The 24,576-nt window shown below is 46.4% G+C and overlaps 1 protein-coding gene across 1 annotated transcript in view; it reads left to right on the forward strand.

Moving 5' to 3' along the window:
* Positions 1–273: 273 nt before the first annotated feature.
* LOC138246798 (uncharacterized) overlaps positions 274–24,576 on the forward strand; it is a 58,656-nt gene continuing 34,353 nt past the window's right edge. Inside the window, exons 1-4 of the mRNA XM_069201560.1 lie at positions 274–356; positions 10,191–10,434; positions 10,940–10,998; positions 19,853–20,120. Coding sequence (XP_069057661.1) covers positions 274–356; positions 10,191–10,434; positions 10,940–10,998; positions 19,853–20,120 — 654 coding nt within the window. The remainder of the gene's footprint in view (positions 357–10,190; positions 10,435–10,939; positions 10,999–19,852; positions 20,121–24,576) is intronic.

Raw genomic sequence — 24,576 nt, forward strand, 5'->3', positions numbered from 1 at the left:
CCCCACCCAGTTTGTTTATATACCTGACAGCGGAGATGTTGTCCATTTTCTGAAGGATACAACATTGATTCTGGTCAGGGGCCAGCGTCTTCACCGCAAAAGAGCCGACCAGAAGCTCCAGACTATTGATATGCATTTGGAGTTCTTCGGGGGACCAGCGTCCTCCGTCTCCGCTTGCCCACATCTGGCTCCCCAGCCCCATCTTCTGGCAAATGACTCTATGACTATCTCAGGAATCAATGCAAAAATTGCTCTGCCATTCCAGGCATCCATATGAGTCAACCACCATTGAATTTCCGTTCGGGCTTCCTGGGACAGCATCACTTGCTCCGAATACGAAAGACTCTTTTGGAGATGTAAGATCTTCATTCTAAGAGGCCAACCAATCAGGCAAGAACCCTCAAGGAAATCGAAGGAGCAGACAACGCTCTCCTCAATTCCTTCTTGATGGCCAGTCTCTTTGTCAATGGGAGTTTCAATTGGGCTGAAATCGAATCTATCTGTTGGGCCGGAACCAACTGGGATTTCTCTGTATTTATGATAAACCCCAGGTCCTGGAGCAATTTAATTGCCCACGAGAGATGGAGAAGTACTAGGCTTTCTTCTTGTGCTATGACTGGAATGTCGTCCAGATAAATGATAAGATAAACACCTTTTTCTCAAAGCCATTGAACAACTGGACGCATTAGTTTGGTGAAACACAGGGGGCTGAAGACAGCCCGAAGGGAAGAGCGGAAAACTCGTAACATCTCCGATGAGGAGCAAAAATGGGGATTGTAAGAAAAGCGTCTTTGAGGTCCAGCCGAACCATCTAATCCCCTTCCAACAAGAAATCCTGAAGTAGAGTAATGCCCTCCATCTTGAAAAGTCGATAGACAATCCAAGAATTGAAAAGCTGAAGATTGAGAACTAATCGAGAACCCCCTCCCTTCTTTTGAACCAAAAAGATTGTGCTGATGAAACCTCTAGGGTGGGGAAGAGAATGAACAATTGCTCCTTTCTGAAGTAAGTCTTTGACTTCCTGATCTATGAAAGAGCGCTCTTGTTGGGGATCGGGGGGAAAGGAAAGGAGGGGAATGGAAATTTGTTCTGGATTTGAATAGAACTCTAGATGGTAAACGTGAATGGTTTCCAGTACCCAAGCATCTTGAATGATGCAGGACCAATTGTGTACAAACAGGCCCACTCTGCCCCTCAGAACCACTTCCGTAAATGAAGAAGAAGAATTAACTGGCCGGGAGGAGGCCTGAACATATTGTCCTCCTCCATGAGGTCCTCTGGGATTACGCCCTCTGTATCCACGACCTCTCGCCAGGTAGAAGTTGCTGTTGGATTGATAATTTGAGGAGCCTCTGCCTCTGTAATATGGTCTGGAAATCTGAGGACTGAACCGGCCTGACGTTCGACCTCCAAAACGCCCGGCCCTGCAAAAAAGGCCACTATTGAAGGCCACTATTGAAGACCACTATTGAAAGCCACTATTGAAGCTTAATCTAGGGCTGAGAATGTAGCCACATATTTGGCCAAATCCTTGACAAATCTGTCTCCAAACAGGAGTCCATTAGCCGAAGGTCCTGCATCAGCCTGAGCCAATTCGGTCAGTTTCAGGTCTATGCGTAGTAGGAGGGATTTTCTACGTTCTGTAGAAATGGCGCAGTTGGCATTCCCTAATAGGCACGTGGCTCGTTGGGCCCATTCCAGTAAAATTTCAGGGTCAATAGCCAATCTAATATTTTGGTAAGAGGGCCAGAAATATCTAACAGTTTGTCTTTGCAACCTCGCCAGTCCCTGTCAATACCCTTCTTGGGGTCTTTTTCGTACTTTTTAAAGAAAGTCACCATGTGTGGGTCAAGTTCCGGGGTCTCCGCGACTTTGCCTGATAGTGCTGGACGGGGGCATTCAGAGCGGAGGGTATTCCTGATGTCTTTCTCAAAAATCTTCCACAGTCTAGACTGCACATACTCTGCCACCTCCTGACATGGAACCCATTCAGTGGAACAAGGGTGTATGATGGAATCGGGGTCAAATTGTAAGTTTTTCCCCAGAGAATGTGTCTCAGGATCCTTGGCGTGATGTGCCTTGCGTTTACCCTGTACTTTGTCCTGAACGGGGGACTTATCCGAAGTGGAAGAATCTGAGTCAGAATGTTGGCTAGTTTGCCCAGAGGGTGTTGAGAGAGTATGAAACGCCCATATTCATGATAATTTAAGACTGAGTTAACGGTCTGGTCTAGGAGGTCATCAGATAACCGGTTAGGCTCAGGAATATTGACCTCTACAGGGGTGGAGTTCCCCGAGCCTACGCCGAAGCGCCTGAATCCAAAGTTAAAGGTAGGCTGTCAAAGGGACGTAAAGCTTTGACCAAAGCTTTGTTAACTAAGTCCTGCACATGGAAATTAAAGGCTTCAACAAGGCGCTCCTCCATGTGCTGATCATAATGACCAGCATCATACTCCCCATATTGGTCATCATTGAATTGGGCCATATTTATGTGCTTTATAATATATATGAGGTCCCAAATGCACAGAAGTAGAATGGGGGGAAAACCCAAGTGCCTCACAGTGAAACAGGTTTGTGCCTGTCAAAACGAGGAGGGAGTGTAGGAAGGTAGCCTCTTTCCAGCCTTGTTACCACCCCTTTTGGCCTGTTTGTGAGTATATGTCAGGGCGTTTTTACTGTCTCACTGGGATCCTGCTAGCCAGGGCCCCAGTGCTCATAGTGGAAACCCCATTTGTCAGTGTGTTTGATATGTGTCACTGGGACCCTGCTAGCCAGAACTTCAGTGTTTATGCTATCTGTGCTTTTGACCAGGCTAGTGACCATTTTCCTCAATTCTGATTGGCACACTGGAACACCCTTCTAGTTCCCTAGTATACCAGGTACCCAGGGTATTGGGGTTTCAGGACATCCCTATGGTCTGCAGCATTCCTTTTGCCACCCATAGGGAGCTCAGACAATTCTTACACAGGACTGCCACTGCAGCCTGAGTGAAATAACGTCCTCGTTATTTCACAGCCATTCTACACTGCATTTAAGTAACTTATAAGTCACCTATATGTCTAACCCTCACTTAGTGAAGATTAGGTGCAAAGTTACTAAGTGTGAGGGCACCCTGGCACTAGCCAAGGTGCCCCCACATTGTTCAGGGCAATTTCCCCGGACTTTGTGAGTGCGGGGACACCCTTACACGCATGCACTACATATAGGTCAATACCTATGTGTAGCTTCACAATGGTAACTCCGAACATGGCCATGTAACATGTCTAAGATCATGGAATTGTTCCCCCCTCCCCCCCCCATGCCAAATCTGGTATTGGGGTGCCAATGCCATGCATCCTCGGGGCTCCAGCATGGAACCCGGGTACTGCCAAACTAGCTCTCTGGGGTTTTCTCTGCAGCTACCGCTGCTCCCAACCCTCAGACAGGTTTCTGCCCCCCTGGGGTCTGGGCAGCCCAGTCCCAGGAAGGCAGAACAAAGGATTTCCTCTGAGAGAGGGTGTTACACCCTCTCCCTTTGGAAATAGGTGTTAAGGGCTAGGGAGGAGTAGCCTCCCCCAGCCTTTGGAAATGCTTTGAAGGGCACAGATGGTGCCCTCCTTGCATAAGCCAGTCTACACAGGTTCAGGGATCCCCCAGCCCCTGCTCTGGTGTGAAACTGGACAAAGGAAAGGGGAGTGACCACTCCCCTGTCCATCACCACCCCAGGGGTGGTGCCCAGAGCTCCTCCAGTGTGTCCCAGACCTCTGCCATCTTGAATGCAGAGGTGTAAGGGCACAATGGAGACCTTGGAGTGGCCAGTGCCAGCAGGTGACGTCAGAGACCCCTCCTGATAGGCTCTTACCTGGTTAGGTAGGCAATCCTCCTCTGAGGGCTATTAAGGGTCTCTCCTGTAGGTTTCTCTTCAGATAACGAATGCAAGAGCGCACCACAGTCCCTCTGCATCTCTCTCTTCAACTTCTGCCAAGGATCGACCGCTGACTGCTCCAGGACGCCTGCAAAACCGCAACAAAGTAGCAAGACGACTGCCGGCTTTCTCGACTGTTTCCTGGTGGTGCATGCTCTGAGGGCTGTCTGCCTTCACCCTGCACTGGAAGCCAAGAAGAAATCTCCTGTGGGTCGACACAATCTTCCCCCTGCTAAAGCAGGCACCAAACTTCTGCATCACCGTTCCCCTCTCATCTTGACAAGCGTGGTCCCTGGTACACAGGAGCTGGATCCAAGTGACCCCGACAGACCAGTGGTCCTTCTGTCCAAATTTGGTGGAGGTAAGTCCTTGCCTTCCCACACCAGACAGTAATCCTGTGTACTGTGTGATTTGCAGCTGCTAGGGCTTCTGTGCACTTTTGCAAGGATTCCTTCATGCACAGCCCAGGTCCCCAGCACTCCGTCCTGCATTGCTCAACTCGCTGAGTTGACCACCGGCTTTGTGGGACCCTATTTTGTTGTGTTGAGACGTTCGCCGTGCTCAGATTTCTTGAACGTCTGTTAAAGTGCTTCTGCGCGTGCTGCCTGCTTCTGTATGGGCTCTCTCTGTTGCTGAGCACCCCCTCTGTCTCCTCCTCCAAGGGGCGACCTCCTGGTCCTTCCTGGGCCCGGGCAGCACCTATTATCTTCAACCGTGACTCTTGCTGCTAGCAAGCCTTGTTTGCGGTCTTTCCTGCGTGGAAACAACGCTGCATCCTCCAGCACGTCGTGGGACATCTTCTGACTAAAGGAGAAGTTCCTGGCACCTTCCGTTGTTGCAGAATCTTTGGCTTCTTCCACCCGGAGGCAGCCCTTTTGCACCTTCATCCGGGGTTTAGTGGGCTCCTGCCCCCCTGGACACTTTCTTGGACTTGGTTCCCTTCCTTTGCAGGTCCTCATGTCCAGGAACCCGTCTTCAGTGCTTTGCAGTCAGTTGTTGCCTTTGCAGAATCCCCTATCTCGACTTTACTGTCTTTCTGGGGTAGTAGGGTAACTTTACTCCTACTTTTCAGGGTCTTGGGGTGGGGTATCTTGGACACCCTTAGTGTTTTCTTACACTCCCAGCGACCCTCTACACACTAGGCCTGGGGTCCATTCGTGGTTCGCATTCCACTTTTGGAGTATATGGTTTGTGTAGCCCCTATGCCTATTGTATCCTATTGCATCCTATTGTATTCTACAGTGTTTGCACTACTTTTCTAACTGTTTACGTACCTAATTTTGGTTTGTGTATATTTTGTGTATTTTACTTACCTCCTAAGGGAGTATATCCTCTGAGATACATTTGGCATATTGTCACTAAAATAAAGTACCTTTATTTTTGGCAACTCTGAGTATTGTGATTCTTATGATATAGTGCTATATGATATAAGTGGTATAGTAGGAGCTTTGCATGTCTCCTAGTTCAGCCTAAGCTGCTCTGCTATAGCTACCTCTATCAGCCTAAGCTGCTAGAACACTACTAATCTACTAATAAGGGATAACTGGAGCTGGCACAAGGTGTAGGTACCATCAGGTACCCACTATAAGCAAGGCCAGCCTCCTACAGGGAAGCACCATGAAATTAATGTTTTCCCTCGAGCAAGGCTCTATCAGTATTTTTACAGCCCCTCCAGGCGTAAGCTGAAGTGAAGCAGGCACACTTATCCGGCATTAAACAGCCGGCTGGGGAATACGCGTCTCCTCGCCGGGAAAAAAACACGCTCACACGGAAGGGCTTGTGCGCATGCGCGTGTTCCCACAAGTGAGGCGAATTAGAGGAAAGGGCTTTAATTGCTTCAGACCTCCTCGTCAGCAGGGCTTTTTTCAAGAGACGTACGCAAGTAAACAAACAACAATGCCCTCAAAGTGGAATCGAAACTGCCGGCAGGGCTTCTTAAAGAAGCGCGTGCGTGCGCGTAAGTACAGTACACGTAATGTTCACAAAAACAAAACTACAGATATAATCGGAGTACAAATAAAGGGCATGAAGGCACCAGGCCGCACTAGATTCAATTGCAAGATAACAAAGTTAAGAAAATGTTGTAATGACTTAGCTCTGTGCTGCAGCAGCAAAGAAAGAGGACGGACTTTGGTGGACTATGAGATTTTTAAATATATATAGGGGTAGACCCTGATTGGGGTGATATCGAGGCCTCGTGGGAAATGTAGTTTTAATTTTTATTGGCTGCTGGGTTTTGATAGCACACAAACACGCCCTACTCTCAAACAGATCTGCACTGGCACAAGGCCCTCCATTCCTTGTGGAGACAGACGTGCAGCACTCCCCATTCCCAATAGTCATTAACTACTTATGTTCTGACAGCGCTGCACTAACACGTCCCTTACTTATGTGCCAAGACAGACATCCACCGACAACCCCCACTATCAGCTTTACTGCTGTGCACATCCAGTTGTGCACCTGAGCAGGCACGTTACCTCAGAGACACCTGTTAGAGGCAGCTGTTCACAGGCAGCCATGCACAGACAATCTTCTCAACTTTTTAAATGGGCATCTTCTGCTATTACCACTAAGAGTGCAGTACTATTAATGGAATGCTACTGGCGGTTCTTAACAGCAAACAGGCACACCAGAATACACTGAGTGCCGATAGCAATATGTCCATTTCAAGTAGTGCACTGCATATAATGCTCCTTCCAGTTATGGACAGTCCGTCCTGTAACACATATTGTGCCCTCTACTTAGCGTTCATGGCACTGCCCTAATAGATCCACAGACACATATTTCACACCTATTCGTAGACATCCCCACAAAGCCACATCATCCCCCCTCCTTTTCAGGTTGTGCGCACATGAGCTTTGACCTTTTGTAAGTATTGCGGGCTTTTAACGACGCCCATGTTCAGGCCAACTTAACATCCTTATTACACTATGACTGTTTGAACACTCTTGATATGTTTGGGTGACCCTTCTAGTTTAGTTCTCCTCTGTGGCTGTCTTGTGTCTTTTTTCCGGCACCTCTGATGGTGGTGGTGGTGGTGAAAGTGGTATTCTATTGGAATTAGCATGGCAGGTTTAAATTAGGATTATAAATAACATTTTAATTCTTTGCTGCAGATAGGGGAAGAAGATAAATGGAAGTGCTTTAGTTATATGCAGGGCTACTGTAATTTTATGACAGGTAAAGATGAAATGATGAGGCAGGATTAACCAATTTATGTGGAAAGAAAAGTCCAGTTATGAATTTACAATGCCAATCTCTCTTACTCAAGCAATTGTGATACCTAATGCATTCCAAATGTTTGTTGTTCCTCCCTCCCCACCACCCAGCCCTTGGGCTGCTTCTCTCCTGTGTCCCTTCAGCAAACATCATCACCCGCTATTGTACCGTTTGCCTTGTCTCCTGTGTTGTCTCCCTCCTGCTCGTTTACTCCCTTGTGCCCCAAGTCTTTCTCTGCCCCATGAACCCTGCTTTTATCAGCTTAAACCAGCCCCCACCCTCATTTGTCTGGCGGTCCCTCGTTTTCCTTTTTTTTTTTAAATCCCATCCACTGCATTCCCTTCTTTACTCCCTCCCTGTACTCTCCCTCTGGCCTCCCTCTCTTTCATTTTTTCACCCCCTCCCCCGAGCAGTCCCCTCCTCTCTCACGGGCAGCTCCTCCCCCTCACCTTTACTGCACGTTCATCCTCTTCTCTCTGCCTCTGTTGCCCCCCCCCCCCATTATATTTTGCTCCTCGAGATACCCCGATTCCCCCCCTTGATGGGGCTGTGAGTGGTTCGGCCGAGGTTCGGTTCCTCCAGGTGAACAGAACATCGGTCCCGGGTCCGATCGAAGCTTCCGGGTTTATTCCACCGAGTGTGACTCACTAGTTAGTGGTTTTCCAGTCCGGCTCATACAATTTCTGTGTGCGGGGTTCATGCCACTGTTCTGCTAGGTATCCCCAAAACACAGCGCCAACACAAACCTGCGCTTCAGCAAATATTGCAAATGGTTCAGGGGACCGTGAACTGATCAGGAGGGGCTGCAGGGTCTGTCCCTGGGGCTTAACTCCCTGAGTTTGGGCTCCACCGACATCGGTGTTTCCGGACTTTGACACAAGTGCAGTCACTTCAGACTCGTTTCTCTTTGTAGCTGCGTCCGTAGATCACTGATCTCACTTCCATGTTCGGCCCACGGCGGGGGCGCTGGGAACACCGCCCTCTGAACTGCAGAAATAGTAAAACTTCAGGGCATATTTACAAGAAAGTGATGCATCATTGATGATGCGCAACCTTTGTTGCGCCCCCTTAACAACACCATGTGTGTGGCGTATTTACAATACGGTGCGCGTTATGACAATGACGTCAAAAATGTTTACGCTATTGTGGCACTTTGCAACATTAGCACCAAGATTATGGCGCTAATCTTGCAAAGTAAAAGGAGGACCATTGAAAACAATGGGAGCGTCATTTTAATGCCTGCCTTAGGCAGCCAATATAAATTACACTAGAAATGGCGCAGTGACAGCTTGTAAATGTCACTGCGCCTTTTTTACGGGCCTCCTAACGGGAACGCCCCCCTACATACATTATGCCTGGTGCAGGCACAATGTGGCGCAAGGGATTACAAAGTGGCGCAGTGCTGCAAAAAGCAACCAGACCAGCCTACCTTTGCAAAGGGTCTTCCACTTTGTGGCAAGAGAAGACACATATTTAGTAACTTTTGATACGTTTGAGCTAGAAACAAAATATTTGTTGTTAAAATCTATAGGTTATGCAGCAGACAATAGATTGTACGTCAAATGTGGCAAGTCCATAACTATGTGTAAATCACAGCAGCTGCAAAATAGCATATTTCCACTGCCCCTGAACCTAGGTCCATGAAGCCTTCTCCCCAAGGGCAGCGTTTAATTTATATTTTTATAAAAATACGAGTGCAGGTTCCCAAATCCTTACTTGGGAGACCCCCTAGTGGTGTCCCAGGAAATTGTTTTTAAGGGTGCATGCAAGGGTCCACGGCTACAACTGGCGGGGGTCACAAATGTACATGAGGATTTGTGAAGAGCATCCACACATGCACGGGCCTGTAATGCTGTAATTTAGGGTATGCTGGCAGTAAGAGTTGATTCATGTAAATAACCCCAGGTCAGTAGTCAGCTTTGTACCCATGCTCTGCGCCGCTCTTATTGTACTTCATTGTGGCGTACATAGATATCGATTACATTCAAGGCTCATCTCTCATCACATCTGGCCATCTTACTGCTTCCTGAAACCTAAGAGATCACGTAGGTATGTCACCCAGAGTGATAACTCCAGGTGGAGTTACGCCATCTGCAGTCCAGTGTCTCCAGGGGTGAAAATTTCAGACCCACAAATACAGAGGGACTGAACAAAGTCAAAAGCATGCTTCTCAAGTACCTGTGAAGTAATAACAAGGCATCTCCTCTACAAGTTTCTGTGTTACACTTCTCCTTCAGATTAGGTGGCTGCATTTGTGGGGTGAGTGTTTCCTCTCAAATGTGCCACTCCGCAGCTCAGTTCCCCTCAGCTGTTTGGCTGTGAATATGGTGATGGTGTTAAAAGTCATGGTGAAAGGGACACAAAGTGGGCAAGAAGAAATGCAGATGAACGTGAGTCTCACCCTAGTGATGGCACTGGAGGTCACCATCTACTTCCATCACTGGTGGTCACCATCCACTTCCATCACTGTTGATGAAAGAAGCCAGATGCAATGCCTCGAATTAACCCAATTTCCTCATGATGGATTCTGGGGGTTCTTGTTGGGAATAGTTAAAAAACATGAGGTCCTATTGGCATGTTGGAAATGAAGACATTATTTCTGGATCCCATAACTTGGGAAGAAAGGGGCATTGCATGAGGGTCACAATCATGAGGAACAGAAACAGGCTATGAATTATTTTTGCTAATTTTGTACAATATGAAATTGGCATCAAGGAAAAATGTTAAAGTAGCACTTTTCTAGGTTTAATTGGTCACAATCGGACCACATTGTAAGATAGTGGAGGATAGCGTTCAGTACATTGAGTGGGCTGGAAAGATGGGGCCTCTAAAAGTTCTTTGACCAAAGAAGAGTAAATGTGAATAGCTTCAGACTAAGAGCATGTTCTTGCACATGTGGCAAAGAAATACAGTGGCCTCTTTCTCCACCTTTGAGTCCTCCAGACAGTCTTCCTCATCCTGGTCCTTTGGCTCCTCCTCATCATCCCCCACCTACTGCTGCCTCTCCCCTCCAGGTCCTTCTCCTTCTTCTAATCATGATCATAGTCTTCCTTATTCTCTTCCTTCAGGTCCTCTTCTCTTCCTTCCCATCCTAGCCCTCCTCCTGACGTTCCGCCTGCTTCTTCCAGTCGTCCTCTAGAGTCTGGATCCGCCCGATCCTTCTGGTTCGCCTCAGAATCATGGCCTTTCTCTATTCACTGGCCATTGCTTCCTAGTCCTGATCTTCTGGTCCTGACCCCTCCTCCACCAGCCCTTCTTCTCATGATCTTCCTTCTGGTCCTCCTTGTGCAGACGCGGCTCCTCATCCTCCTGGTTTGTCTGCCGGTGTTAGCGATACCAAATCCTCAGGGTACAAACGTTGTTGCCAATAGGCCCACCTCCTGGCACCTCAAACTCTACAAGCCTTAACAGCGCAGAGTCTTAGAGTGGCCAAGTAGGGGGGGTAGGGAGTTAAGGAATGGTACAACGGGGAAGGAGACCTGCGGAAACAAGAATCACAGATACTACAGAGAAATATCAATCACAGAACTCTTCGGAATCTGTCAACTATAAATTCAGCAGTCGCTTGGAACAATAGTAAATCATAGCGCCTTTCATAAGTTTTAAGAAATGAAATGTTAACACGCTATTCACTCAAAGAAATGTTACTTAACATTTCAAAAACTTTCCAAGATACACAATTTCCCTTTTTGTCCATATTTTAAATTAACCATAGTCAAATATTCCCTTGAGTTCAAGTTATTGCCTTAGCATTTATTCATAACCATTTAAACCTCTTCTGAATAACCTCGCTTATACGATATCTGTGTTGCTACAGAGCAACTCCACAAGTAAGCAGCTGAAGTTGAAAAGTGACCGCGAGAAAGCGGTTACGCTGTGACAGCAAAACATTCACTTAGTGCTTCTCTCAGGTTTTCTCCGTTCTCCTTTCCTCCTTTCTCCGTTCTCCTTAGGCATGGGTCGCTCTCTTGGGCGGGGGGGGGGAGGGGCACATTTATTGTAGGCCATTTCTGCCACCCTTGGGGGCAGATCGGCCTATTGTAATTAGGCTGATCTGCCCCCGGGGGGCAGAAAACCCTAGACACCAGGAATTTTTTTATTTGATATTTTGTATATGTGGGGAGCGACCCCCTTAGGCAAGGGTCGCTCCCCTGGGGTGGAAAATTTATTTTAGGCCATTTCTGCTCCCCTTGGGGGCAGAGCGGCCTATTTCTATTAGGGAAATTGGTGTGTGTGTGTGTGTGTGTATGTGTGTTTTTGTTTGGGGGGGGGCAGCACCTTGAGCAAGGGTCCCTCCCCATGGGGGGAGGGGGGAGCACATTACTGATGGCCATATCTGTCCCCCCCGAGGGGGCAGCTATTTTTGGAAGGTCCATCTGCCCACAAGGGGGGCAGAAAGCCCACCAGAGACCAGGGAAGATTGTTTTTTCCAAAATAAGAGGATGGGGGTATGGCCATACCCCCACCCCAAATAAATGGGGCCAAAGTTGTACTGCCCACCCGTGGGCTGATGGGCAGTTACCCTGGATCCACTCCCTGGGGAGGGGGAAAAGCATACTAGATGCCAGGGAATAAAAAAATATATAAAATAGTTGGGTGGTGGCTACAAACCAGTATGGCCCTGGTTATGCCCCCACCCGAACTGAAGGGGGTAACAGTCTTTCAGCTCTTCCCCTGCACACTAAAACATATTATCCCATGGCAATCAAAAGGACATTTTGGGTTTTGGTTTTACATTTGGGCCATGAGAGCTTGGCTAACTCTCAAAATTGTCCCACTTGGAATGGTGAGGGCTGCACTTTTTGGACTTTGGGACACTGCCATGTAGAAAAATCCAAGAGACCTAGGCACATCTGAAAACTAAACATCTGTGTGATTCCAGGGTGGTATGCTTCACATGTATCCTGCTCTATTTTCTTACCCACGATGCCCTACAAACCTCCAACTTTGCTGCAAATCACACATTCTCCCCACATTTTTGTGATTGAACCTTCAGAAATCTGCAGGAATCCACAAAATTCCTACCACCCAGCATTGCCTTCTCTGTATCAATAAAAATTCTGCTGCACTTGTCACTTTGGACCCACTTTAATTCCCCCTCAATTTCAACATGTTTTTTGCACTTCCCTGTCACAGGCACTTGGCCTGCCTACACAAGTGAGGTATAATTTTTATCGGGAGACTGAGAGGAACGTTGGGTGGTAGGAAATTTTTCCCAGTGCATTGATCCGACACAGAAATGTGGGAACATTTTTTTTTTTTTTTTTTTTTTTTGGTGACATTTAAGGTTTGCTGAGGATTCTGGGTAAGAAAACATTGGGGGATCCACACAAGTCACATCTCCCTGGACTCCCTCTGGAGTCTAGTTTTCCGAAATGTCTGGGTTTGGTAGGTTTCACTAGATGGCTGCTGAGCCCAGGACCAAAAACGCAGATGCCTTCTTCCTTCCCCAATCCCCCCACCCCCGCAAAAATAGGTAGTTTTGTATTTGATCACTTTGATGTGCCCAGATAGTGTTTTGTGTCATTTCCTTTTGCGAGCACTAGGCCTCCCCACACAAGTGAGGTACCATTTATATCAGGAAACTTGGGAGAACGCTGGGTGGAAGGACATTTGTGGCTCTTCTTAGATTCCAGAACTTTATGTCACCGAAATGTGAGAAAAGTTTTTTTTATTTTTTTTATTTTATTTTTTTTTAGCCAAAGTTTGAGGTTTGCAAAGGATTCTGGGTAACAGAACCTGGTGAGAGCCTCACAAGTCACCCCATATTGGATTCCCCTAGGTTTCTAGTTTTCTAATATGCGCAGGTTTGGTAGGTTTCCTTAGGTGCTGGCTGAGGTAGAGGCCAAAATCCACAGCTAGGCACTTTGCAAAAAACAGGTCTGTTTTTTTGGGGAGAATGTGATGTGTACACGTTGTGTTTTGGGGCATTTCCTTTTGCGGGCGCTAGGCCTACCCACACAAGTGAGGTACCATTTTTTCGGGAGACTTGAGGGAATGCTGGCTGGAAGGAAATTTGTGGCTCCTCTCCGATTTCAGAACTTTGTGTCACCGAAATGTGAGGAAAAAGTGTTTTTTAACCAAATTTTGAGGTTTGTAAAGTATTCTGGGTAACAGAACCTAGTGAGAGCCCCACAAGTCACCCCATCTTATATTCCCCTATGCATCTAGTTTTCAAAAATGTGCAGATTTGGTAGGTTTCCCCAGATGCCGGCTGAGCTAGAGGCCAAAATCTACAGCTAGGCACTTTGCAAAAAACACATCATATTTCAATGTACAATGTAAAAATGTGATGTGTCCAAGTTGTGTTTCCTGTTGCGAGCATTAGGCCTATCCACGCAAGTGAGGTACCGTTTTTATCCAGAGACTTGGGGGAACACAGAATAGCAGAACAAGTGTTATTACCCCTTGTCTTTCTCTACATTTTTTCCTTCCAAATGTAAGACATTGTGTAAAAAAGAATTCTATTTGAGAAATGCTCTGTAATTCACATGCTAGTATGGGCACCCCGGAATTCCACTGCTTCTCAACACCTTATCTTGTGTCCATTTTGGAAATGCAAAGGTTTTCTTGATACCTATTTTTCACTCTTTATATTTCAGCAAATGAATTGCTGTCTACCCGGTATAGAATGAAAACCCATTGCATGGTACAGCCCATTTATGGGCTCTGGGTACCTAGGGTTCTTGATGAACCTACAAGGCCCATATATCACTGCAAACAGAAGAGTCCAGCAAACGTAACAGTATATTGCTTTCAAAAATCTGACATAGCAAGAAAATGTTACAGAGTAAAACATAAAGAAAAATGGCTGTTGTTTTCAGCTCAATTTCAATATTTTTTTATTTCAGCTGTTATTTTCCGTAGGAAAACCTTGTAGGATCTACACAAATGACCCCTTGCTGAATTCAGAATTTTGTCTACTTTCAGAAATGTTTAGCTTTCTGGGATCTAGCATTGGTGTCACACTAATTTCTGTCACTAACTGGAAGGAGGCTGAAAGCACACAAAATAGTAAAAATGGGGTAGCCCCAATAAAATGCCAAAATTGTGCTGAAAAATTTGTTTTTCTGATTCAAGTCTGCCTGTTCCTGAAAGCAGGGAAGCTGGTGACTTTAGCACTGCAAACCCTTTGTTGATGCCATTTTCAGGGAAAAAAACACAAGCCACCTTCTGCAGCCCTTTTTTCCCATTTAAAAAAAAAAATAAATAATAATAATTTCACTGTATTTTGGCTAATTTCTTGGTCTCCTTCAGTGAAACCCACAAAGTCTGGGTACCTCTAGAATCCCTATGATGGAAAAAGAAGGACGCAAATTTGGCGTGGGTAACTTATGTGGACAAAAAGTTATGAGGGCCTAAGTGCGAACCTGTTGCTTTTCAACATCTACATGATATCATTACCAGAACTGATCAATGATTTTCATCTCACATGCTACAACTATGCATATGACACACAAATAGTACTTAAACTAGAATTCCCCAAACACATTGAAAACTCACTAATCTTCAGTTGCCCCCTAGCCTCTGATCAGTGGATGACTTGGAGCCATCTCAAACTAAATGCCTCCAAAACAGAAATACTCATATGTGGTGACTGGAAAAATGATAACCCACTGAGCGCCTGGCCAGACTATCTCGGACCACCTTCTCAATTATCCAAGGAAATTAAAAACCTTGGAATCACCATGGACTCCAAGCTAACAATGAATGCCCAAGTGGACAAATTAGCACGAACAAGCTTTATTACCTTGAAGAATCTGACACATCTTCCCCCACCTCGGATTTCCACACAAGGTGCAGGCTACTATCTCGCTTGTACTATCCAAACTGGATTATGCCAATGGCCTCTACCACGGATCATCTCTATCTATTAAGAAAAAATTACAACGTATTCAGAACTCCGCAGCGGGCTACTATTACATGTAAAGCCACAAGCCCACATCTCCCCTTCCTTGAGGGCACTACACTGGTTACCTGTTGCCAGAAGATCCACCTTCAAGCTCCTTTGTATCACCCACAAAGCTATACATGGAACAGGACCGCTTTTTATCAGAAACAAAATAACCAAATACATTCAACAAAGAAACCTCCGCTCAAGATTGGCACCCCGCCTTAGAACACCACCATACAAGAAAAAGAGTACAGGTGGTACATCCTTCTCCGTTCAAGCAGCCAAACTATGGAACTCATTACCACCAACTATAAGAGCCACAGATAACTATCTTGCCTTCAGAAGACTACTCAAAAGTTGGCTCTTTCCTTCATAACCACCATATTCAAACAGCTATGAACTGCAAATATATTTTTTATCTGACTGTGTATATTCTAATTATATATAGTTTCTTTAGAAAATATGTATTGCTACTATGTGATAAACTATACACATACTCTTTAAACCTGTTTAACTAATGTACATTTACTCAGTTTAAATATGTATGTACATATGTGTGTGTATTCATATGTGCATGTATGTGTATACATATGTGTGTGTTATTCTATGCTTAACATGTTCATAGGTCATTGCATAGCTCCTAGTTAAGTTAGATTAGATATTTATGATCCATGCTCTCCTTTTATATCACACTGATCAAATGTTTATTGTCATAGATATTTGGATATTGAGAAATTAAGTGAAGATCAATAAATGTTAGAAAAGTACTCTTAATAATTAACTTCAAATATTACGAATGTTGAAGTTCTGTGTTCACACAATACTACTTGTCTTCTCATATTATACCCATTATTATATTCCTGGGACATATATTCCCTTACTGTGTGCTCACATATCTATTTATTACTCTAGTGCTACTGTACTAGAGAATAAAAAAATGTATAAATAAAATTCAAAATATAAATAAATCTAAAAAATATGTATATTAATAAGAAAGAATAAACAAATTAAATAAAATGAATGATCAAAAATGTATGTGTGTGTGTATATATATATATCTCTCTATAATTATAAATAAAACCTATTGTATTCGTACTCTCTTGTAAGCTTTACTTTGTATACCCATCACCATATGTCATATCTTTGTCAATCTATACTCCATTCCCACTCTGACTCATTAAATCCATTCTATTACTTTTATTTCCTACATAACCCTGCCTAAGCTCTTCCCTCCTCTTCCACATCTAACTCACCCAAAACTCAGTTTACTACCATGATCTCCCAAACAATCCTACTAAATTCTCCCTCCTTTGTCTCACCTTTAACTCATCCAGAACCCCTCCTGCTACTATGATCTCCCTAACCCTTCCCACAGACTGATCCCTCCTGCATCTCCCTTTACTCATCCCAAGCCTCACCCTATTACTATAAACTCCCAATTAACACTTATGGATTCTTCCATCCCCCACCCTTCCATTACTGCAGCCAATCCAACTAACAAACTAACATATCCACAGCTCAAATTAACTCTTAATAATACTAAAACTGTAGTCATATTTCCAGATACTAATCCACCACTAATTCCTCTTGGGTTTGACGCCTTGTCAGGGGTAGTAAGCGCTATATAAATACAATTACAATACAACTGCCCCAAGTAGCCAAAAAAGGCCTGGCACCTGAGGGGAAGCGGCATCACAGGCCCCAGCTGTCCTCTCCTCCCTCCTGCACACCGTCCCTGACTGTAATGAAAGGAGCGCGCGGCCGCAAATCTACACACAGACACACACACACACACATATATATATATATATATATGTGTTTCCTGGAGGCCGTCTGTCCGTTCCTCTCACATATCCCTCGGGTGAGTTGTGCAGAGTGACCCCTCTCACTGCCGGCCATGGGGCCCCCGAACAGCGCGCACTCGCCGAACCCCCGAAGCTCGGGACGGGAAAGCACAGAGGGGACAAAATGTAAAAAGATTTTCGACGCTGCCCAGGTGAGTCATTCACTCACCCTCCTCCCCAACCTCACTCCCTGGGCACCCCCCCCCCCCCTCACTCCCTGGGCACCACCCCCCCCCCCCCCAATACAAGCCTTCCACCCTCATACTACACCGCTCTTAAAGACAACGAGCGCGTGACGCTCTCGCCTACATCTGAACATCACAAGCCCCTTGCGCCGCCGGGGCGTCTTCTACCCCTAGGACAGGTGAGGCACCGGCGGCGCGAGCCCCTCAGTATTGCGTTAACTGCACAGAGATCTGTTTCTTTCCTAGATCCCGGGTGTCCCGGCCGTGGGAGGACCGCGCTGACCCGAGTGCGCAGACTCCGTGCGGCGCTGGCGCTGGCGGCCGCTCTGTCCATCACTGTGGCGGGGCTCTCAGTGTACATCGTAGATGAGTACCGATCACCTTAGTCCGTGGTTCGCCATTGGTAAGCAGACCTCCTTCATGGAGGACGTGCGACACCCAGTGGCCACTGCTGGCTCTGCTTTCAATTTATAGAATAAGAGTTTAATGAATATTGTGCCTGGGCAACATATACAAAGACAGCTTGATAATAATAGTTGTAAATGACCTCTAACCAATACACGCTACGTTTGATTTCACAACCTCCTTTCTCCATTCTTGTCCTGGTGCAGAAATCTTTCTGTGACGTCACAGGAGGACCCACCCCTATAGTTTTACAGAGACTGGATTCCAGTGATTGTGCAGAGGGGCCCCTTGGTCTCCAACCTCTCGCATATATTAATTGCCCTTGGACTGAATGAAGCTCCTCTAAAGAGTTTGGGGGCCCCTGAAGTGTTGCTGCTCCTAGGGGAGCGCGCCTTACGCCCCTGCCGCAGATGGGGTGCCAGCTCTGATGTGTGCACCCAAACCAGTTTTGACGGGGCAGGATGCCTCTGGGGGCAATCACTCCTTTAAATCCCCCCCCCCCCCCCCCCCACCCCAGCAATGTTTGAGCAAGTAGTAAGTTACCAGGTTGCACAGGGGCTCAAGAGTGCGCAGCAGATGAACTCTCAGGTGGTTGACCCTGAGGTCGGGGTGCCTGCGCCCTGACCCTTGAGGGGGACAGTGATGCCACCATGAGACTGGGTGCACCCCTGGACCTACAATGGAGGGGGCTTCAGAGCCTCCCTGTCAGGATAAGTAGACTAATCATCTGCAGATATTGACACTGCGGCCCCTTCAAAGGGTTCATGTTTACTGTTTACCCTGTGGACCTCATTGCCTTTACCCCAGGCCCCAATAATACAATCTTGTGCCCAGACAACAGGGCATTTCATTATATAAAGGAGGTATGTCCATATTTTAAGGAGGATCTGCAGGAAAGAAGACTCCCAACATTGCTATAGCAATTTTTGACACAATATTTGCAAAGGTATTAAATGACAACCCAATGTGTACTTTACAAATGTTGCTTCTGTATTTGCATCATTATTATCAAATATCTTGTGAGCTATTTTACCAAACTTGAAAGGCTGAATAGTGCACCAGCTTTTATTCTAACATGCAACTTGCCAGGTCCACACTTGTTCGGTTTAGAAGCCCAACCCACTGAACTATCTCATGTTCTATATTTGCAAGAGTGTGTGCACCCTGAGGCCTTGATGTTCCATTCCCACTGCCTGTGCTCTTGTGTCCAGAGTTCACCCCAGAAACAGCCTCCCCTGGTGTCCTAAGAAATCATGTCACCCGAGAAGCAGCCGACTCCTGTGCCAGGAGTGTAAGGCAGGAACCGGCGCTTATATTGCAAATGTTGGATCCATTAGCAACCTGCCCTTGTGTCATGAGGTTACCCTGTGCAGCCTGCCCTTGTGTCGAGAGATTAACCCCTGTAGAGCCTGCCCTTGTGTCGAGAGATTAACCCCTGTAGAGCCTGCCCTTGTGTCATGAGAGATTAACCCCTGTAGAGCCTGCCCCGTGCCATGAGAGATTACCCTGTAGAGCCTGCCCTGTGTTGTGAGAGATTACCCTGTATGGCCTTCCCTTGTGTCATGAGAGATTAACCCCTGCGGAGCCTGCCCTGTGTCATGAGAGATTATCCTGTACGGCCTGCCCTTGAGTCAGGGGTGAATACCCTGTACGTCCTGCCCTTGTGTCATGAGAGATTACTTTGTACAGCTGGCCTTTGTGTCAACAGAGATTAACCCCTGCAGAGCTTGCCCTGCGTCATGAGAGATTACCCTGTAAGGCCTGCCCTGTGACATGAGATTACCCCTGCAGATCCTGCCCTTGTGTTCGGTCACCCATTAGTAGCCTGCCTTTATGCACTCGGAGAGAGAACCACCCCATTGGTCCCCTGCTCAGGTGTGGTATTGGCCTACACTTCTGTCCTGAGAGAACCACCGCAGAAGTCACTGATTCTTACCTCAGGGGTGACCCAGAAGCAGCTTCTCTGTTCTGTTGCCATCCAACGCAGCTTAAGACTTTTTCTCCCACGTCCGGGGTTGAACTTTGACGGAACATAGATCCGGTGACCAAACAAAGTGTCCCCTATTAGCCAGTCGTATAGTCCCATAAAACAGTCCAGCTTTACAAACTGGGGCAGTTCTGAACTTGCTAAAGACACGTTGTATAAGTGTTTTGCAAGGTCTGGAAGTCTGCATGGCTTTGGACTTGCTGTAGGCATCGTTTAATTCAATATCTGTGAAATTAACAGTACCAACTGGCCCAGCAGATCATAAAATGCCCAAACACTGACCTTTCAGACCAGCCCTTCTGGCACTGCCTGATTTGCCCTATAGGCCAGCTCGGCCCTTCCCACGCCAGACAATCTGAGTACACCGTTCTTGCCACGTTTTATAGCAGTGATCACTGTATTCCATCACAAATAGTCTTAGTCTAATTTTTAATTCACTTTCTGCTTTGCCAGTTCTGAAGGGAAGACAGTGCTCCAAAAAGTCCCAGACAAAAGGCATCCAAAGCAGCGCTGCAGAGCCTGGAAAGGATGGTCGCGTGCTGCCACCATGTGGCGATGGCTGGATCTGGTATCGGGACAAGTGTTTCTTTTTCTCTGAAGATGAAGGAGACTGGACGGAGGCCAAAGACTCCTGCGCTGCTCTGAACTCCTCCCTGGCTCTGGTTGACACTCAGGAGGAACTGGTAAGAGTTGCAAAACTCTCAATGTCTCTTTTATCCAGGAAACCACGATTAACTTGGTGCAAGCAGTTTCTAGAGGCGGTCGGTGGGAGTGGTAAGAGCAGGTCATGTGTGACACTGGAGTGTATCCGGGGCAGTCACCAGCCTGTGTGGCTGTGAAGGGGAAGAGGCACAGAGGAGCAGCGGGGACAGGATGGAGAAGGGGGGACATCCGTCTACTGCCAGCGAACGACACAAGATGTGGGTATCTAGCGCTTATTTTCTAAGAGAAACCTAGCGGAGGTGGGAGGAGTGGAAGGAGGATAGGAGGAGAGAAGCGATCTCTGGGTAGCACAGAGTGAAATGTGCAACAACAAAAAACAAGAAATATATAAAATCCAAAGCATTGGAAGCCGAAAATGTAAAAAAAAAAAAAAAAAAAAAAAAGTCAGTTTCTCACAGTTCTGCAAAAGGAAATGATGCGTAATCTATACATCACTAAGTTGACCCCATTTAAACTGTTTCTCTCCCCTTCCCTCTGTTTCTACAACAATGTTAATGCCATCTCCCTAGCAGTGGGCCCTTACATCTGCACTTGAAACACAATCTCTGCCCTCTCCCCCACTGGGCACTTGATTGCCCAGAAATAAATGAAACAATTCACAAATGAAGTTTATTTCCCCTTTCTCAAGGATGCCAAAGTGCTCCATGACCTGAGGCCATCAGCCATTCCTGGCTTTTTAGCAAACACATGTGGCATTCTTGGGCTTGTTGTCTTTTTCTAGAATTGGCTGAAGGTTCACACATAACTCTAGGTAGCTCTTCTTTGGAAGTTTACAGGCTCTCTAGCCAGTGGCATAATGAAACTTGAGGGTGCCCCCTCCAAATACATGTAGCCCCCCCCCCCCCCCAAAACACACACGGCAGAATTTAGCCCCGGTGGTGCCTGGGGTGACAGTCTTTTTTGACACCCCCCCATGACTTCCTTCTCCACTAATTCCCTCCCTGCTACTCTCCAGTGATGCCCCTCAGCTCTCCATAGCTCCTCTCTGACATTTCTTTTTTGAAGCGCTGCTCATATTTCACTCAGTTTTGTGATCTGCTTGGTACACGTTCTCTGCAGCAGGCACATTATCCCTCTGCGCTACTTTATGATGAGTAAAAACTGCTCTAGACAAAATTCAGATCTCACCAGCAGTAACATTAATCTTCAGAGTTATCTTGACATTGTTATTGTTGGCTGTAAACTGCTGGATGCACAAGCACGCTCAATGCTTCTGAAGCCATAAGATATGTTTAAACACAGCGCCCGCACCAAAGTCAGTGTACTGGTCGCACCGCCCTAACTCCGGCCCTGACCCCACGCTCCAGAGACAGCCAGGAGCTCTCAGGCCAGGGGCCTGTGCACAGTGCTTGGGGGAGGGGGTCACCTGGAGCTCAGGCCCCCCCACCTCCTCCGGCACCTCATGGACTATTGTTATGCCACTGTCTCTATCCCATTGCAAAAATTCTGCTGGTTTGCGACACAAAACTGAAAGTAAGCTTGGCTCCCATATTGACATGCCTAAAACAAGCACTGACAATGCCAAACATTTTGGCCTTTGTTGTAGTGAAATGTTTTAGCACAATCTTCTGTACTACACAGCACAGGACACAAAGATTAGGTGTGAGCAGCAAGAGGTGCGGCTCATGGTTTTGCTCAGCCGGAACAGGGAGGAACAGTGCAAGCTTCCTTTCCTCAGAGAAATGCACAACGGGAGCATATACAGTACACACATCTCTCCCTCACAACCAGCAGCAAAGGCAATGGCAGTGAAAAGGCTTCTTCTTTGTATAACGGGTGCAGCAGTGTACGCATCCCTCTCTCGCTCGTACAACATGGGGAAAATCAGTGCAAGCTTCCTCCTCACCAGTGGAAGGGCCACTCTTCACAGAACAGCAACTGTTAGAAATGGGATTTTTGGTTGGCAGTCAGTTTCCACCCTTTCCAAGCAGGGACTCTCACTCTAGTCAGGGTAAAGGAGAAACACACTTGAATATCCCCTGCTCATCCCTTGGTAGCTTGGCACACGCAGTCAGGCTGATCCCAAAGGCAATGTGTAAAGTATTTGTACCAACACATACAGTAATACAGTGAAAACGCCACAAAATAGACACCACACAGGTTTAGAAAAATAGTTAATATTTATCTAAATAAAAAGAGACCTATACGATAAAAATTTGACATACAAAAGTGAAGTTATGATTTTTTTTAAAGATTAAACACAAAAAATAGTGCCTAGTCTTTGCTGTCCCTGAGACTTCAAGACAGGAGGCAAGCTCAGTCCAAGCCCTTGAAGAACCCTCTCATGCAGGAATATACCACAAAGCCCAGTCTTTGTCCTCTTTTCGGTAGAAGCAGCAACTGCAGGCCAACCCAGTCACAGGCAAAGGGGCAGTACTCCTCCTCCAGCTCTTCAGCTGCTCTTCTCCTTGGCAGAGGTTCCTCTTGAATCGTGAAGTAATCTGAAAGTCTGGGGTTTTGGGTCCAATACTTATTCCCCTTTTTGCCTTTGAAGTTTCCCAACTTCAAACAAAAGTCTCTGTTTACAGAATCCTGCCTTGCCCAGGCCTGGCTCCAGACTCATCAGGGGGCTGAAAACTGCTTTGTGTGAGGACAAGCACAGCCCTTTCGGATGTAAGTGACCACTTCTCCCTCCAGCCTACCCCAGATGGCCCATCAGGATAAGCAGGCTACATGCAATCTCCCTTTGTGTCACTGTCTAGGGGGCATGCACACCGGCCCAACTGTCAGTCTGACCCAGACATGGAATATACAAGCAAGCAGAGGCACAGAACGGTTTAAGCAAGAAAATGCCCACTTTCTAAAAGTGGCATTTTGAAACTGACAATCTAAAAACCTAAAGATGTATTTTTAAATTGTGAGTTCAGAGATCCCAAACACCAAATCTCTACCTGCTCACAATGGGAAACTTCACTTAAAGATACTCAAAGGCAGTGTCCAGGTTAACCTATGAGAGATAGGCCTTGCAATAGTGAAAACCAAATTTGGCAGTATTTCACTGTCCGGACATGTAAAACACATCAGTATGTGGCCTACCTTTAACATACACTGCACCCTGCCCAGTGGGTTACGTAGGGCCTACCTTATGGGTGCCCTACATGTACAAAAAGCGAAGTGCCAGGTCGAATTGGCAGTTTAAAACTGCACACACAGACACTGCAGTGGCAGGTTTGAGCCACGTTTACAGGGCTACTCACTTGGGTGGCACAATCAGTGCTGCAGGCCCACTAGTAGCCTTTGATTTACGGGCCCTGGGCACACATTGCACTTTACTAGGGACTTACTAGTAAAACAAACATGCCATTCACACATAAACCAATCGCCAATACAATTTATACCGAGAACATATGTACTTTAGCAGTGGTAAAGTGCCCAAAGTCCTAAGGCCGACAAAAACTGGTCAGAAAAAATAGGAGGAAGGAGGCAAAGAGTTTGGGATGACCCTGAAAAAAGGGCCAGATCTAACAGCAAGAGTATGGCAGCAGCAGAACAAGCTTTCCTCTCATGCTGAAAGGTGACCGGAGTGCAAGCTTCTCCTTCCTGCAGAACAGATCAGCACTGCAGGAGTAGAAGTGCAAGCTTCAGTCGCTCACAGAACATGTACAGTTAAGGTAGGAGTGGTATGTAGGTTACACATAGCTCACTGGAGCAGATGCTTATCCTCAAGTGTGTGAATATAGGTGGTTTAGAGAGTAGATAAGCAAGCCCTGGCATCGCTTAAGTCCTATGTCTACACACTTTCTGTTGCGTCTGCTTTTGGTGCCATGCTCTGCAGTTCTTCTGTCTGCTGAATGTACAGCAGTGATTCCTGATGTCACATCCTGTAGTCCCGCTGCTGCCTTAACAAATGGACCCTCCTGCTGCCATTCACTTGGGCTTATGTCAGTGAGTGTTGACTGATATACATTATAGGTCTCTTGTGCCTTATAACATACAGCACAGAAAAAACGGACATTGATGCTTCAAGACTTATTACGTCCAAAAGATTTTGATGAAGTAAGACTAAAATCAGGATTTTGAAACTGAGAGATGTTCTTCTTTTCTTACATCCAAAGCATCCCTGGTTTTAATCTTAATCCAAATATTTTAGATCTAGGTCCTTTTCTGGATAACACTATATTAAGGTCACACTTTGTTATTATTGCAGTAGCTGCTCCAAGTGCAACTGCTATGCCCAGGCATGGGTCTCATGTTCATTGTGCCACAGGTCTCAGGCTCTTCCTCCATGATCCGATTCCCATCCACTCCTATCAGTGAGCGAGTTCTATCAAGGTGTAGAACCTTTAATTCTCACGTCCATCGTCAAACCTAAAGTAGGCAATCAAAAACATAGTGGAGATACATCGCGAGATTCTGCCTGTAGAAAAGAGACAAGGAACCTAGGAATATGCAGATATGTCTGAATGTCCTGTGTTT

The sequence above is a fragment of the Pleurodeles waltl genome, chromosome 7 (genome assembly GCF_031143425.1).
Source record: "Pleurodeles waltl isolate 20211129_DDA chromosome 7, aPleWal1.hap1.20221129, whole genome shotgun sequence".
NCBI lineage: Eukaryota > Metazoa > Chordata > Amphibia > Caudata > Salamandridae > Pleurodeles > Pleurodeles waltl.